Consider the following 18503-nt stretch of genomic DNA (forward strand, 5'->3'; position numbering starts at 1 on the left):
GAAATCAAAAACTTTACAGACAAGCAAAAGCTAAGAGAATTCAGCACCACCAAACCAGCTCTACAACAAATGCTAAAGGAACTTCTCTAAGTGGGAAACACAAGAGAAGAAAAAGGACCTACAAAAACAAACCCCAAACAATTAAGAAAATGGTAATAGGAACATACATATCGATAATTACCTTAAACATGAATGGATTAAATGCTCCAACCAAAAGACACAAGCTTGCTGAATGGATACAAAACCAAGACCCATATATATGCTGTCTACAAGAGACCCACTTCAGACCTAGGGACACATACAGACTGAAAGTGAGGGGATGGAAAAAGATATTCCATGCAAATGGAAATCAAAAGAAAGCTGGAGTAGCAATACTCATATCAGACAAAATAGACTTTAAAACAAAGAATGTTACAAGAGACAAGGAAGGACACTACATAATGATCAAGGGATCAATCCAAGAAGAAGATATAACAATGATAAATATATATGCACCCAACATAGGAGCACCTCAATACATAAGGCAACTGCTAACAGCTTTAAAAGAGGAAATCGACAGTAACATAATAATAGTGGGGGACTTTAACACCTCACTTACACCAATGGACAGATCATCTAAAATGAAAATAAATAAGGAAACAGAAGCTTTAAATGACACAATAGACCAGATAGATTTAATTGATATTTATAGGACATTCCATCCAGAAACAGCAGATTACACTTTCTGCTCAAGTGCGCACGGAACATTCTCCAGGATAGATCACATCTTGGGTCACAAATCAAGCCTCAGTAAATTTAAGAAAATTGAAGTCATATCAAGCATCTTTTCTGACCACAACGCTATGAGATTAGAAATGAATTATGGGAAAAAAACGTGAAAAGCACAAACACATGGAAGCTAAACAATACGTTACTAAATAACCAAGAGATCACTGAAGAAATCAAAGAGGAAATCAAAAAATACCTAGAGACAAATGATAATGAAAACACGATGATCCAACACCTATGGGATGCAGCAAAAGCAGTTCTAAGAGGGAAGTTTATAGCTATACAAGCCTACCTGAAGAAACAAGAAAAATCTCAAATAAACAATCTAACCTTACACCTAAAGGAACTAGAGAAAGAAGGACAAACAAAACCCAAAGTTAGCAGAAGGAAAGAAATCATAAAGATCAGAGCAGAAATAAATGAAACAGAAACAAAGAAAACAATAGCAAAGATCAATAAAACTAAAAGCTGGTTCTTTGAGAAGATAAACAAAATTGATAAACCATTAGCCAGACTCATCAAGAAAAAGAGGGAGAGGACTCAAATCAATAAAATTAGAAATGAAAAAGGAGAAGTTACAACAGACACCGCAGAAATATAAAGCATCCTAAGAGACTACTACAAGCAACTCTATGCCAATAAAATGGACAACCTGGAAGAAATGGACAAATTCTTAGAAAGGTATAACCTTCTAAGACTAAACCAGGAAGAAATAGAAAATAAGAACACACCAATCACAAGTAATGAAATTGAAACTGTAATTAAAAATCTTCCAACAAACAGAAGTCCAGGACCAGATGGCTTCACAGGTGAATTCTATCAAACATTTAGAGAAGAGCTAACACCCATCCTTCTCAAACTCTTCCAAAAAATTGCAGAGGGAGGAACACTCCAAAACTCATTCTATGAGGCCACCATCACCCTGATACCAAAACCAGACAAAGATACTACAAAAAAAGAAAATTACAGACCAATATCACTGATGAATATAGATGCAAAAATCCTCAACAAAATACTAGCAAACAGAATCCAACAACACATTAAAAGGATCATATACCACGATCAAGTGGGATTTACCCCAGGGATGCAAGGATTCTTCAATATACGCAAATCAATCAGTGTGATATACCATATTAACAAATTGAAGAATAAAAACCATATGGTCTCAATAGATGCAGAAAAAAAGCTTTTGGCAAAATTCAACACCCATTTATGATAAAAACTCTCCAGAAAGTGGGCATAGAGGGAACCTACCTCAATATAATAAAGGCCATATATGACAAACCCACAGCAAACATCATTCTCAACGGTGAAAAACTGAAAGCATTTCCTCTAAGATCAGGAATGAGACAAGGATGTCCACTCTCGCCACTATTATTCGACATAGTTTTGGAAGTCCTAGCCATGGCAATCAGAGAAGAAAAAGAAATAAAAGGAATCCAAATTGGAAAAGAAGAAGTAAAATGGTCACTGTTTGAAGATGACACGATACTATACCTAGAGAATCCTAAAGATGCCACCAGAAAACTACTAGAGCTAATCAATGAATTTGGTAAAGTTGCAGGATACAAAATTAATGCACAGAAATCTCTTGCATTCCCATACACTAATGATGAAAAATCTGAAAGAGAAATTAAGGAAACACTCCCATTTACCATTGCAACAAAAAGAATAAAATACCGAGGAATAAACCTAGTTAGGGAGACAAAAGACCTGTATGCAGAAAAGTATAAGACACTGATGAAAGAAATTAAAGATGATACAAACAGATGGAGAGATATACCATGTTCTTGGATTGGAAGAATCAATATTGTGAAAATGACTATACTACCCAAAGCAATCTACAGATCAATGTAATGCCTATCAAATTAACAATGGCATTTTTCACAGAACTACAACAAAAAAAATCTTAAAATTTGTATGGAGACACAAAAGACCCCGAATAGCCAAAGCAGTCTTGAGGGAAAAAAACGGAGCTGGAGGAATCAGACTCCCTGACTTCAGACTATACTACAAAGCTACAGTAATCAAGACAATACAGTAGGTGCATAAAAACAGAAATATAGATCAATGGAACAGGATAGAAAGCACAGAGATAAACCCATGCACCTATGGTCAACTAATCTATGACAAAGGAGGCAAAGGATATACAATGGAGAAAAGACAGCCTCTTCAATAAGTGGTGCTGGGAAAACTGGACAGCTACATGTAAAAGAATGAAATTAGAACACTCCCTAACACCATACACAAAAACAAACTCAAAATAGATTAGAGACCTAAATGTAAGACTAGACAGTATGAAACTCTTAGAGGAAAACACAGGAAGAACACTCTTTGACATAATCACAGCAAGATCTTTTTTGACCCAGCTCCTAGAGTAATGGAAATAAAAACAAAAATAAACAAATGGGACCTAATGAAACTCAAAAGCTTTTGCAAAGCAAAGGAAACTACAAACAAGAGGAAAAGACAACCCTCAGAATGGGAGAAAATATTTGCAAACGAATCAACGGACAAAGGATTAATCTCTAAAATATATAAACAGCTCATGGAGCTCAATATTAAAAAACAAACAACCTAATCCAAAAATGGGCAGAAGACCTAAATAGACATTTCTCCAAAGAAGACATACAGATGGCCAAGAAGCACATGAAAAGCTGCTCAACATCACTAATTATTAGAGAAATGCAAATCAAAACTACAATGAGGTATTACCTCACACCAGTCAGAATGGGCCTCATGAGAAAATCTACAAACAAATGCTGGAGAGGGTGTGGAGAAAAGGGAACCCTCTTGCACTGCTGGTGGGAATGTAAATTGACACAGCCACTATGGAGAACAGTATGGAGGTTCCTTAAAAAACTAAAAATAGAATTACCACATGACCCAGCAATCCCACTACTGGGCATATACCCAGAGGAAACCATAATTCAAAAAGACACATGTACCCCAATGTTCACTGCAGCACTATTTACAATAGCCAGGTCATGGAAACAATCTAAATGCCCCTAAACAGACGAATGATTAAAGAAGATGTGGTACATACATACAATGCATATTACTCAGCCATAAAAAGGAACGAAATCGGGTCATTTGTAGAGACGTGGATGAATCTACAGACTGTCATACAGAGTGAAGTAAGTCAGAAAGAGAAAAACAAATATCGCATATTAACGCATCTATGTGGAACTTAGAAAAATGGTACAGATGAACCAGTTTGCAGGGGAGAAATTGAGACACAGATGTAGAGAACAAACGTATGGACACCAAGGGGGGAAAGCAGTGGCGGGTGGGGGTGGTGGTGTGATGAATTGGGAGATTGGGATTGACATGTATACACTGATGTGTATAAAATGGATGACTAATAATAACCTGCTGTATAAAAAAATAAATAAAATAAAACTCAAAAAAAAGAAATCGATACTGAGAACTAGGAAAAAACTATTTCTTACGAAGGTTACCTTTGGGGTTGACTGGCTTTTTCTTGGTGATATGTTTCTGAGATCTTTTTCCTCGGGGATCTTCCATGTATTTCCTCTGGCATTCATCAGCAGATCGAGAACCTACAGCCATAGCCACCTCTGACCAGAAACCAGGTTTGTGCTTTGGAAGAGATGCAAAAGCACTATGGAAGACCAAAAACAGTTAAAGAACAAGAAATTCAACTCAGTAAAAAAAATAACCTTCTGAAGGCATACCACTAAATCAAGGAGAATTACTGAGCTGAAGGAATTTTATCAAAATCATTCTAGATAACTATTTAGGAAGAAGATAGTATTCTCTCCACTTAATAACTTACTGTAATGCTTAAAATACAAAGACGCAAGTGTACATATCTAGTAGATGCCTTCTATTTTGTTGTAGTCTATTAAACCTGAAAAACCATGCCCAATCTTTCTATATTTTTTCCTAAGTCCAACTAATCAGTGATTAGATCTCTGGGGGGACTCTAGCATGACTAACTTTTCTATACTGTTGCACAAATGTTACTGGTGCTAACTATTGGAAGACAAGCTCCTAGTTTCTATATATTCCATGTTACAAACTCTTATTAAAAAGTGTTACGCTTGCTTTCATTCTATTATAATTTATAGAACACAATATTTTAGATATAATACTTAATTGAGGGAAATGAAAATTGAAATAGAAAAAAACTAAGTCAATATAAGGTAGTTCCCCAATTTAACAAACGAGTTACATTCTAAAATCTCACTGCAAATGATTACAGTTAGTCCCCTACATATGAACGAGTTCCGTTCCAAGACTGCATTTTTAAGTCTAATTTGTTGGTAAGTCCAACAAAGTTAGCCTAGGTATCCAACTAACACAATTGGCTATATAGTACTGTACTGTAATAGGCTTATAATACTTTTCACACAAATAATACATAAAAAACAAACACAAAAAATAAAGAAAACATTTTTACTCTTACACTAAAGTACCTTGAAAAGTACAGTAGTACCAGCTACATCACCACTGCTTTTACGCTTGCTTCCGGACATCCTGGGCTTGAAATAAAGATACTGTACTACTGTACTCGATACAGTACTGTACAGTAAAGCACACAAAAGCACAATTATTGGATGCACACACGTGACCGTATACACCAGACATGTGAACTAACTTATGTGACTGGACATGTGCACACATGTTCGCATCTTCGAAAGTTCACAACTTGAAGGTTCGGATGTAGGGGACTTACTGTATTTAGAACCTGGTATACATATTACTGCCCTCCCCCTCCAAGAGATTTTATATATTGTGGTTAGGCTGATAGTTCTGCCAGAAAAGATCTATTTAACTCACCAATTAACCTATGCAGTGTTATGCTGGTAAATTTTTAACAACTAGTTCTCTGGGGTTAAAAAGCCCTGATTTGTAGTGTTTGTCAATTTCCATATTGTAAATACTCCTATTGTGGCTGATTTCAAGTTACCAACATGGAGTAAGAAATGTGCAACAGCACACAATTATATAGAATTTCCACTACACAGATATGACAGATGTAAAGAACCTCAAGGGCACAGATAATAAAATATAGTAAAATAATTAGGAAGTGATGAGTTTAGAGTTTTAGTTTGTTTCTAATAAATTTATTTAACCTTTAGTTTATATAATTTAATTTTTAATAATGATTCTGAAACATTTAATTTGTAAAATTCCTGAAAATTTAAGAATCAACTTTTGTGAACAGATATGATCTAACTACAGAATACCACTCACTCGATGCATAAAAGGAGAACAAATACTTATGGGCATTGAACACTTAACAAATGTTCTACTCTTGCATAACTAATCATTCCACATGTGTTCTAAAGTGGAGAACTATAGGGAGGGGGCTCAAGCTTCCCTATCTGTGTACATAGCTAACATGCAAGTCTATGATTGCCTAAAAGGACTATTTTGTCATAATAAAAATACTTAATGCACTTAATAAGAAATTAGTCTGTAATGAACACATCTCCTCTAGTTAATCCCAGATAATTTAAAAAGGCAAATGTAATCATATCACTGCAGTCCTACTTAAAAATCACTTCATCATTTTTAAGCATAAAAACCGAAATATGACCTATGTTCTTCCTTGCCTGTCTATTCTCATCCTCTACTGCTCTTCCCTCACTTTCTGTATGCCAGTGATTTTGGCCTTTAGTATTTTTAAATATGCTCTCTTTCTACTTTTACATACACTGTTTTAATTTAAAACGTACTTATCATGAATCTTTGGCTTAAATACTTCTTATTTAACCTTCAAATCTTAGTTCTAGTATCTGCCTAAACTAAGTCAGATTTCCCTAATACTGTCATAAACTTCTTACAGGGATTATTTGCTAAGTATCTGTCTACCCTACTAGGTTATAAGCATGATGGGGGGTACAAAACAGTGGGCTGCAACCAAGAATCACTTAAGGAGCTTATAGCAAAATGCAAGCAAGCAAGTAAAATAAGCAAACAGATTCATAGACGCTATCCCTGAAGATTTCAATACAGTAGGTCTGGGGCGGCAATCCTTTGCATTTTCCAAAAGCTCCTCATGTGATTATTTTGCTTTGAAGTCAGCATTAGAATTGCTTTATGTTGTTTGTAAGAAAGAGGCATTACATCTAACTGAGTGGAAAGTAGGAATAGGTGATAACAAGGAAATGTTACAGGGAGGAGGTGACATGTGAGATAAAATTTGAAGGATGGATAAAAATATAACAGGTGAAAATGAGGCCACAATATTGGCAAAGAAATGAAGACAAGGAAGAACTACATATGGTTAGGGAATGATAAATAGTTCATATTTATAGTACAGTAAATTTCAAAGAAATGGCTGCAGGTCAAAGCTGTAAAAAGCTAGAGAAGCATAACCCAAACCCAAACCTGCCATACCTGAATATTTTAATAGTATGCAGTCTAGGCACTTTCTAAACATTTTAAGTAAAATTGTCTTTTTGGGTATGGTTCTATGAATCTTAACAGATATATAACAGAACAGATGGAACAGTTTCATCAGACCAAAAAAAACTCCCAGTGCTACCCCTCTGTGGTCCACCACTATAACCACTGGAAATCCCTGATCCATTTTCTTTCTTTTTAGTTTTGTCTTCTCCAGAACATAATATAAATGGAATCATATAGTATGTAACCTTTTGGGCTGGCATTTTTCACTCAGCATAATACCTCTGAAATTCATTCAGGTGGTTACAAGTATCAATAGTTCTTCCTTTTTATTACTCAGTAGTCCATTCACTATAAGATCATACCACAATTTCATTTATGAAGAAAGTATCATGAAAATCAGGCAGAGAAATGAGCTACGTAAAACCAAACTGTAATGTTGTTTATGAACTTCTGGGCTCACACTGCAAATTTTGATATATTTTCTTTGTTGTTCAGTTCAGAATATTTTCCCTTGAGACTTCCTCTTTGACCCATGGATTATTTATAGGCGTGTTATTTTTCAACCACTTGGAATTGTTTGTTTTCTTTTACTGACTTGTAGTTTAATTCAATTATGGCCAGAGAACACCCTTTATATAACTTCAGTTATAGTCAATTCATTAAGATTTGTTTTATGACCTAGTAAATGTTCTTTCTTAGTGAATGATCCACCTATCCTTAGAAATAATGTGTTTTTTCCCTGTTGGGTACACTATTCTAAAATGTCAGCTAGCACAGTTGGCTGATGGTGTTGTTCAGTTCTTGTATACCCTTACTAATTATCTGTCTACTACTGCCATCAATTACCAAGAGAAGAACACTGAAGTCTCCAACTATAATTGTGGATTTGACTCTTTTCAGTTCAGTACTTTCCTTTTAGTTCTGTCAGATTTTGATTCATGTATTTTGAGGTTTTGTTCTCAGGTGCATACATATTTAGGATTGTTAAGTCTTCCTGGTGAAATGGAACTTCTATCGTTTTGTAATGTCCTTCTTTATCCTCGATATTTTCTTCATACTGAAATCTTTGATTAGTATTAGTATAGCCACTCCAGCTATCTATTGAGTTTGCATGGTATGTATCTATCCTTTCACTTTTAACTTCCCTATGTCCTATTTGAAGTGAGTTTCCTTTATACAACACAGTGGGATCATGTTTTTAAATTCATTCTAACAATCTGTCTTTTAAATGGTGCATTTAGATTATTAACATAATTAATGTAATTGTTTTTCTTTGTTCCTCCTGTTTTCTATTTCCTTTTTCTGCCTTTTTTAGTATTTTAATTTATCTATTATATGTTTGAAGATATCTGTGTAGTTTTTTAGTGGCTGCTCTGGGGTTTACTATATACATACTGAACAGTCAACTTAGAATCAGTATCTTACTGCTTCAAGTAAAATCTTACCATCATATAAGCCTCTTCCTCATTTGTCTTCTGTATCACATTTATAAATACTGAAGAACTCCATCATGCAATGTAATATTTGCCTTAAACCGCGAAATATTTACAAGAACTCAAGAGAAGTCTACTGTATTTACCCAGAGTTGCCATCTGTCTTCCTATTCCTCCATTCCTGATACTGACTGCCTCTTTCCTCTCTCATCTCATCTCATTCTGCTATTGAGCCTATCCAATGAGTTTTTAATTTTGATTATCTTATTTTTCAGTTCTAAAATTTCCATTTGATCCTTATTTACATTTTCTATTTCTTGCTGAGACATTATAAATTTCTGTTCAAGAATGTTTGCTTTTAGTTCCTGAAGCATTTTTATATACCTGCTTCAGAATCTTGTCAGATAGTTCCAACATCTGTGTCATCCCAGCATTCGCATCTGTTGATTATTTTTTCCATAAGAGTTGAAATTTTCCTGGTTCTTTGTATGCTAAGTAATTTTGGATTATTTCCTAAGCATTTTGAATGACAAAACTCTGGGTCTTATATATATTTTATAGAGAATATTAATATTTTGTTGTAGCAGGCAACCAACCTGGCTGTAACCTGAGCTATAAATTCCAGTCAGTCTTCTGTGGTTGCAGTTTCAGTGTCAGTTCCATTTTTAAAGCTTTGCAGTGCTATTAGGATATACTGCATGTTGGACACTGGGTGGCTGGCCTGGAAACTGCGTGGTGGTCTACCATTTAGTTCAGTTCTCAAAGTCTTGGGTATGCTGTTTAGGATCAGATCCACAAATGGGCAACTCAAGGGTGAGCCTAAAAGTTCATAAACAACTTTATAGGGTTGCTTTCCCTAGGTCCTCCCTCTCTGCAATCTTTGGTTCCCTAGGGTTCCCATTTTTGATTCTCTGGCAGAAACCTGGGGTTTTAGTTACCCAGCTCTGCTGCACACTTTATACAATTGTATCTTTCTCCAGTGCCAAGCAGAGGATAGAAAGAGAAAACTGCAAAATGGTTTGCCCCACCCTTTTGAGACCTCTACTCGAACTGGAGAGGAAGGTTCTACACTTTCAGAGTTTCAGGTATGTGTGGGCCCCAACTGATGCTGTGATGCTTGCCCCTGCTGGATTGTATGGGTACTGGGTTATAAGAGAAAGGAGAAAAGAAAAAGAAACAACTGAGAGATTTCTTCTACTGTTCCTGAGTGTTAGTAATCCCCCTTCCTGTTCAAGCCAGAACTGAAGGGCTTCTCTTTGAGCTCTCTTTGTCTTGCCTCAATGCCCCCTTCCTGGTTTTAGGTGGCCTTGAGTTTAGCTTGGGGGAATATCTAGAGGAAAAACTGGAAATTCACTTCCAGTTTGGTGGTTCTTAAAATTCTAGTCTCCCCCAATCAACCTGTTATTATTTATCTTCCTGAGTCAACAAAAAGCTGTTCCAAGCATTCTGTCCAGGTGTTACAGCTGCATAGAAGAAACAGAGCAGAGTATGCTTACTCATCTTACTGGGAACTGGCATTTCCACAGTCCAGGCATTTAAAAATCTCCTTGCATCATCTGAACATACAGCAAAGGTTGACAACCTTTATTAAAGGAAATAATGGGGGATACAGCTGGAAAGGATAACTGAGGTCAACTATTACTCTCAATGCAAGGCAGAAGAAATCTTTATATAATTTGAATTTGAGCAAGAATGCAAGTGAAGGTTTTTGATGTGTCAGAACCACAACTATACATTAAGACTAATCTGGAGTTGTATAAAACAGATTACTCAGATGAAGAGAACAAAGTACAAACACAAGGCTACTTCCACAGTTCAGGCAAAAGGCATTAAAGGTCTGAAAAAAAGAGTAGTGTTAAGAAAAAGGCTGCACAGGCATATCTCATTTTATTGCCCTTTGCTTTACTGTGTTTTTTACAAACTGAAGGTTTGTGGCAACCCTGTGTCGAGCAAGTCTATTGGTGCCGTATTTCCAACAGCATTTGCTCACTTCATGACTCTGTCACAGTTGGTAATTCTCACAATATTTCAAACTTTTTCATTATTATTATATTTGTTATGTGATCTGTGATGCTACTCTTGTATTGTTTGGGGTGCCATGAACTGCGCGAATATAAGGCAGTGAATTTAATTGATAAATGTTGTGTGTGTTCTGACTGCTCCACTGACCAGCCATTCCCGTCTCTCTCTCTCTCCTTGAGCCTCCTTATTCCCTGAGGACGCAAGAATACTGAAATTAGGCCAATTAATAAGCCTACAATGGCCTCTAAATGTTCAAGTGAAAGGAAGAGTTGCAAGTCTCTCACTTTAAATCAAAAGCTAGAAACGATTAAGCTTAGTGAGGAAGGCATGTCAAGAGCTGACACAGGCTGAAAGCTAGGCCTCTTGTGCCAAACAGTTAGCAAAGTTGTGAATGCAAAGGAAAAAGTGCTCGAAGGAAATTAAAAGTGCTACTCTAGTGAACACACAAATGATAACAAATAGCCTTATTGCTGATATGGAGAAAGTTTAGCGATCTGGATAGAAGATCAAACCAGTCACAAGATTCTTTTAAGCCAAAGTCTAATCTAGAGCAAGGTCCTAACTTTCTTTAATTCTATGAAGGGTGAGAGAGGTGAGGAAGCTGCAGATGAAAAGTTTGAAGCTAGCAGAGGTTGGCTCATGAGGTTTAATGAAAGAAGTGTCTCCATAACATAAAAGTACAAAGCAGCAAATGCTAATGTAGAAGCTGCAGCAAGTTATCCAGAAGCTCTAGCTAAGATCATCAATGAAGGCGGCTACACTACCCAACAGATTTTCAATGCAGACAAAACAGTCTTCTATTGGAAGAAGATGGCATCTATGACTTTTATAGCTAAGGAGGAAAAGTCAATGGCTGGCTTCAAAGGACAGACTGACTCTCTTGATACAGGCTCATGTAGCAGGGGACTTGAAGTTGAAGCCAATGCTTATTTACCATTCTGAAAATTCTAGGGTCCTTAGGTAGATTATGCTAAATCTTCTCTACCTGTGCTCTATAAATGGACCAACAAAGCCTGGAGGTCAGCACATCTATTTACAACAAGGTTTACTGAATTATTTTAAGCCCACTGTGGAGAGCTACTGTTCAGAAAAAAAGATTCCTTTCAAAATATTACTGCTCGTTTACAGTGTACCTGGTCACCCAAGAGCTCTGATGGAGATGTACAAGATTTATGTTGTTTTCAGCCTGCTAACATAACATCCATTCTGCAGCTTATGAATCAAGGAGTAATTGATTGTAATCAAATAAGACTTGATTTTCAAGTCTTATTATTTAAGAAATATATTTCCTAAGGCTAGAGCTGCCATAGATAGTGATTCCTCTGATGGATCAGAGCAAAGTAAATTGAAAACCTTCTGGAAAGGATTCACCATTAAGAATATTCGTGATTCATGGGAAGAGGTCTATTAAAATATCAACATTCACAGGAGTTTGGAAGAATTTGATTCCAACCCTCATGAATGACTTGGAGGAGTTAAAGACTTCAGTGGAGGAAGTCACTGCAGATGTAGTGGAAATAGCAAGAGAACTACAATTGGAAGTGGAGCCTAAAGATGTGGCTGAATTGCTACAATCTCATGATAAAACTTGAACTTATGAGGAACTGCTTCTTATGGATGAGCAAAGAAAGTGATTTCATGAGATGAAATCTACTCCTGGTGAAGATGCTGTGAAGACTGTTGAAATGACAACAAAGGATTTAGAATATTACATAAACTTAATTGATAAAGCAGCAGCAGGGTTTGAGAGGATTGACTCCAATTTTGAAAGAAGTTCTACTGTGGGTAAAATGCTATCAATATCAAGGCAAGACCCTCCAACAGCAAAAGGATTACAACTTGCTGAAGGCTCAAATGATTAGCATTTTTAAGCAATAAATTATTTTTTTAACTAAGGTATATACACTGGTTTTTTTGACATAATGCTATTGCACACTTAAGAGACTACAGTATAGTGTAAACATAATTTTCATATGCACCAGGAAACCAAAAAATTAATGTGACTTTCATTGTTGAGATATTTGCCTTATTTCAGTAGTCCAGAATTGAACCCACAATATTGCCTAAGTATAGCTGGTAGTTTCTTAATTTTTAAAAAATTAGATTTAAAAAATTAGATTAAAAATCGATAATAATAAAGAGTTTAAACCTAGTTGACTAGAAGCATTACATATTCAGAAACAGGAATGTCAGGCAAAGTGGACAGGCAGGGGAAAATAAGTTTGGTTTTTGACATATTAAGTTAGCTGTAGGTGAGATTTACGTAGAGATGTCCAGCAGGCAAAGGGAAATACAAACCTAAGTACAAGAATTCAGGACCAGAGGAACAGATTTGGGAGTCCCTGTGCAAAAAGGAAAAGTAGAACTTTGGAATGAAAAGATCACTGAGGAATACACTATTGCTAGAAAGCAAGCAGCCAAAACCAATAAGTCTGAAGAATAAGAAAACCTTCTCTGCCTGAAAATAAGATAGAGAAGGAAAATTTAGGAAATCGAGAAAGGAAGAGTACAGTGGCACAAAGATGCCTTAGGAAGAGAAGGTAGAGTTGAAAATGAACTCCAAATGTTATAAAGTTGGGGGTACACAAGAGAATGGAACACTGAACATGGCATGTTTCTATGTTATCCTTCCCTCTTTTATCAATCATATCTTCCTGTCTTTCTACTAGATCATTTCCAAGAACATACCATTATACCCTGGCATGAGTCACCTTACAAACAAGCAAGCAAGCAACTAAACATACATGTTCCCTTATCTTCACACTGTCTTCTATGACTATGCATTCTTCTGTTCCCTATCATTGCCAAATTTCTTGTGTTGTCCATCTAGGCTGTCTTTACTGTCTCATTCACTCTTCATCTCTCAACTATGATCTGGCTTCCAATACTAACTACCACACTACTGAAACTGCTTTTCAAGTCTATGTAGCTAAATCCAATTCTCATCATACCTGATTTATCAAGCAGCACTAATTAAGAAACCTTGGACAAATCACTGAATTTTTGAGACTAATTTCTCTTCTATAAATGAGGGGGAAAAGACTGTATTAAATAATCTACAAATTTGGATTCAAATTTAAGGTTTTATAATAGTAAATTTACTTACAAAATATTCCTTAAAATGTGAAGCTAAGTGAGAGAGCTGCATTTGTCTGTATTGAAATGGTTTACCCCTGCTTTACTGAGGTATAATTGACCAAAAAAACTGTATATATTTAAAGTGTACATGTGATCATTTGACATACATATACATTGTGAAATGATTACCACAATCAAATTAATGAACACATCTGTCCCCTCACAGTTACCCTTTTTTAGGAGGGAGGGGGAGGGGACTGTCTTGAAATATTAAATGGGACTGAAAAGAAAAGAGGGTCACTTTCACTTTCCTCACATGTAGGCTATAGATGGCCACAAAGAACCTAGTTAGAAGTTATCTGTACTCTCCCTCTACTCTTTATATAAATTTTAATTTCTCTCCATGTGTTTTTGGATGACATCTTCCATATTAACAAATAGAAGTCATTAAATCAGCCCGTTATTGAAGTTTTTATGTTGTAAACTGTTTTGTGGCCACTCTAGATATTTGAGAGTCAAATCTAACTACTTACCAATGAAGTTTCTGTAATTCTTTCTTATTCCATTCCTCATCCTGAATTAAACCAGGTAAACATGCCAAGGAATACCTGTTCGTCTTGCCAGATCCCACTGTCTCAATAACTGGAAGCTCATTGCTAATATCAGATTTCTGAAGATTTTCTTTAGCAGAACATCTAGCTTTCTTCTGTTTCACATGAAGTTCATTTTCACTCTCTTCAGTTTCAGATTCAGACATCACTGGGATTGTCCTTGTTTTTCTTGTGCTTTTTCTCAAGTGAACCACTATTTCTTCGGTATTTCTTGCTCTGGTTTTCTTAACAACCCCAGCTTTCCTTCTAAATTCCTTTCCTTTTTCACTCTCTTCATTAGACAAATCTGATGAAGACTGATGCTTGTAAAATGACACAGTTACTTGATTTTCAGTTTTCTTCAATTTTGATAACCTTGTATTTTTCTTAAAGTCAGAGGTGACTGTTTGTTCCTTTTTAGGACTAGGTATTTTTATTTTCTGGTTGACGGTGAGTAAATCACATTCACTACAATCTTCCTTGTTTTTACTTTTATGACCCACACTATACTCAAATGTACTTTCTAAAGTCTTTGTGGGCTTGCTGATTGGACTTGTAGGTTCACTTAAGTTTGATTTACTTTCTTTTTGATGCTTTCTCACTGCAAAATCTGTTACTGCTTTAATGGTGCCAAAGGACAGATTATAATTCATGCATTTTTGCTCTATAATTTTTTTAGATTTGAGTGGTGTTACTAAAATATAAGGTTTCTTCTGATTAACAGCCATATATTTTCTTTCTTCGTCTGAGAAAAACTGTTCCCTTGATGTTAGAATATCAACGGATACTTTGGATTCTTCAGTTCTCTCTTTAATTTCATAAGACAAAACCAAAGATCAAAATTTCAAATTAGCTACAAACAGAATATAGAAAAAATATTTTCACAAATAAAATATACTGTTTCTTTCCCCACAAACTCCATTTTAAACACTACTGCCAAAGTAATCTTCCTGAAGCACTGGTCTGTTCAGATCACTGCCCCTTCAACTGTAAACATATACTAATTTTTATACCAATCTGTCCGTGACATCTCACAGTCTACTTAGTGTACACAGTTCCTCTGCTTGGTCTTCAGTATAGTTCTAATCACTCACTGTACCCAAATCTGAATGATATTCTATGTCTGTTAATCCACTGCTTCTCAACTTTCATTAATGTCATTCACTCTACTTGGAAAGTTTCCTTCACTTACCACCTGCTTCAATAACCTGTTCTATAACCTGCTTTATTTCTGTTTTCTAACCCACCTATCCACAAACTTTGTCTTGATTCCCTCAACTGAATGAAAGCTCTCCTTCAAATTTCCAGAATACTTTCAAATAATATCATGTTTGACAATGTGCCCTGCATTATAATTAACATACTTACCTTTCAACTGAAAAAAATTCTTAATGGTAATAATTTCGTCTTCATTTTTGATTTTTTATTTATTTTTTTGCTGGAGTTAGTACAGTCTTTCACATATATAGCAGATGCTAAATATTTGTTAAATTTGGAAGTAAAATATTAAGAAGACATAAGGAAAACCACTAGGGTTGCTAAAACCTTACTAGGTATGTAATATATGGAACAGAAGCTATCCTAGTTAAGGAGAGTTAGGAAAACATGGAACTCCATCTGCATGGCCCCATACACATCCCCAGCGGTGGTCACAGAGATACATTTTTGCTGAATCCCCCAAAACTCCATGAAGCATCATGGGCTAACAACCAAAGCAGAACTTGGGAATCTTTATTATACTGTGTCACTGGTTAAAGAAAGCAAATTAAAATGAGAGAAACTCTCCAATTTGAAACTTAGGAAACCAGAAGCCAAACTAATTTAATTTCTAACTTTAAATTATACAGTTATAAATATATACAAATCGTAAACTATCACACCAATCATCATAGTGAAGTACTCCAACAACCTACACATATTATGTGCCATTTTACAAGATGAATGACAAAATGAAAGACTGATGGGTAATACTGAATGCTGGGGAATAAAGAAGCCTCTAAATTATAGTTCATGGAGAAGTGGCACTAGACAAAAGTTATCAAGAAAGTTTCTACATGATTTCTCAATGGAATCATGTATCTTCATATTATGAAGGAAGAGTTTTCTTCTAATTCCTCATATAAACATGATTCAAATGTTCAATTGGAAATGTGAAAATTTTGAACTTTCTAATTTTGAACAAAACCTTTTTATTCGAATATTTTTATTCATTTTATTAAATAATTTGAATAAAGATTCAGACCATTCTGGATACTTCAACCTAAGCTGTATGAAGCTAGTAGTGTTAGTATTGTTTCCTCTCTACTTCTTTAAACACTTATAAATGTTCCTCACTTTCATTTCTTTTCACCTAGAATAAGAAAAAAATGCTATTAAGCTGATGGATTTAACTCAATATGAAATTTTAAACTTGCTAATGTGTAGAGAAAAGGTTCTTTAAATTCTGGTAGGCAAGATTTCAATGAAATTACTCTGAAAATCCACACTTACACAAAACTAAATTATGGTATTAAGTTCATAGAAGTCTGTACTTGAAGATGCACAATGGATGGTCCTCCTTGCTCTTGAGATTATTACAGTATGGTGAGGAAGGCTGATATTATAATCATTTACAATATACCGTTAAGTATAATAACAGAGATAAATAAAGTACTTTAAGAGCAATACTATAATATATAGATTATAGCATTAAATATACGAAACAAAACTTTACGTAAATCATTAAAATACACCCACACAATTATATCATCTTAAATTATCATTGGTTGGCACTTTTGCATAACCTCAGTTGTTTAATGTTAGATGTGTTTTCTTTATATTTCAGTGGTTTTCCCATGGAAAGTGTAATGATAATGATAATAATACAAACAGTAACAGCATCAAATACCACCACTCAAAATAATGTATGTGACAAGAAGACACTCACTGTCTTAATAGTTTCATAAAACAATGATCTAATGAATCACACTGGAAAAATGATACATCCAAAACAGAATACAGTAATATCTTCCCCTAAACTGAGCTTCTCAAGGAGAAGAATCTCGTTTTATTCATCTCTAAGTTCCTAACAGCTAACATAGATCAAGGTTCATGGAAGATGCTTTAAAAATGTTTGTTGAATGATTTTCCTATGGACACAGCTGGCATGTAAATTACCAAACTTTAGTCTTTTACATTTGTATTCTCAAATACTTTACCAATAATATTCACAATTTGACTCAAATTCCTGAAAAACAGTACTATAAGTGAAAGGAAGGAGTGGGGGTAGGGAGATGATAAGACCTAAGACTAAAGAAGACGAATAAATAATTCAAAGTTAGATATACTTTTAAGGATCTTTTAAATTTTGGAGTAAAAAAGTATATAGTAGGTGCTGTAGCCCCAGGACTCCAGAATACTGAAGAGGTCTAGCAATGACAACAAGCAGTATGCCTAATTTGCGAGAAATAGGATGACTTTTGATAAAATGAAGGATTGAGAAGGAACTGTAGCAACAGTTAAGGAATGCATTTTTGCTAGCTGTATGCAAGCAGTCATCCACATATTTATTCCTTTCTCTGTACTACAAAGGATGAGCATAGTTTCAATGGGGGTGGGGGACAGGGAAATAGGGTATGGTGGGGTGGGGAGTGACATACAGGTACATTTATATCCAGTATGGTGCTATGTTTTTGGCAGAAGCAGTCCTGAACTCTTGAAGTTCTGTAAAACTCTTCATTGTAAGATCAAGGTAGAATTGGCATAGATTTATACAACAGAGTCTAGGAATTTTACTCATTATATTATCTAGAAAGGACTGTAAATACTTTTTTTCAGCTTGGGGTCAGGTGGATGTGAGGCAGATTATAGTTTTGGTAGAGTTGACACAGAACAGTTCTGCCAGCCAGCTACCTTCACAGCAACGGTCATTCAAAAAGACATGCCATTACCTCCATGAAAGCAAACTGGTTTTGTCTATTAACAGGAATAATATTTAGTACAAAAATATAGGTATCTGTAATATAGGTCTGAGGTAAGCTGGCAGCCTAAATACCTTGCGTCTAGAAAACTGAAAGAACAATCATTTTTCATTGTTATGTTGATCAGTGTTCTTGGTATTCTGATTAATTAAAAGGTATAATTTAATGAAGTAAGCTGAATGCTGACTACAGGCAGTCTACATTGCAGTTTCTCCTCTTAAGCAGTGAAAAAACCTCAGGAATTTTAGGGCAGTGTAAGTCAAGAACTC

General features: G+C 35.3%; 1 protein-coding gene across 1 annotated transcript in view; it reads right to left on the bottom strand.

The window, feature by feature from the left end:
* MIS18BP1 (MIS18 binding protein 1) overlaps positions 1–18503 on the bottom strand; it is a 53973-nt gene that overhangs the window by 14212 nt on the left and 21258 nt on the right. Inside the window, exons 8-9 of the mRNA XM_061182500.1 lie at positions 14219–15083; positions 4211–4393 (exon numbers count right to left, since the gene is read on the bottom strand). Of these exons, the coding sequence (XP_061038483.1) occupies positions 4211–4393; positions 14219–15083 (1048 nt within the window). The remainder of the gene's footprint in view (positions 1–4210; positions 4394–14218; positions 15084–18503) is intronic.

This window comes from Eubalaena glacialis, chromosome 2 (assembly GCF_028564815.1).
Source record: "Eubalaena glacialis isolate mEubGla1 chromosome 2, mEubGla1.1.hap2.+ XY, whole genome shotgun sequence".
Classification (NCBI taxonomy): Eukaryota; Metazoa; Chordata; class Mammalia; order Artiodactyla; family Balaenidae; genus Eubalaena; species Eubalaena glacialis.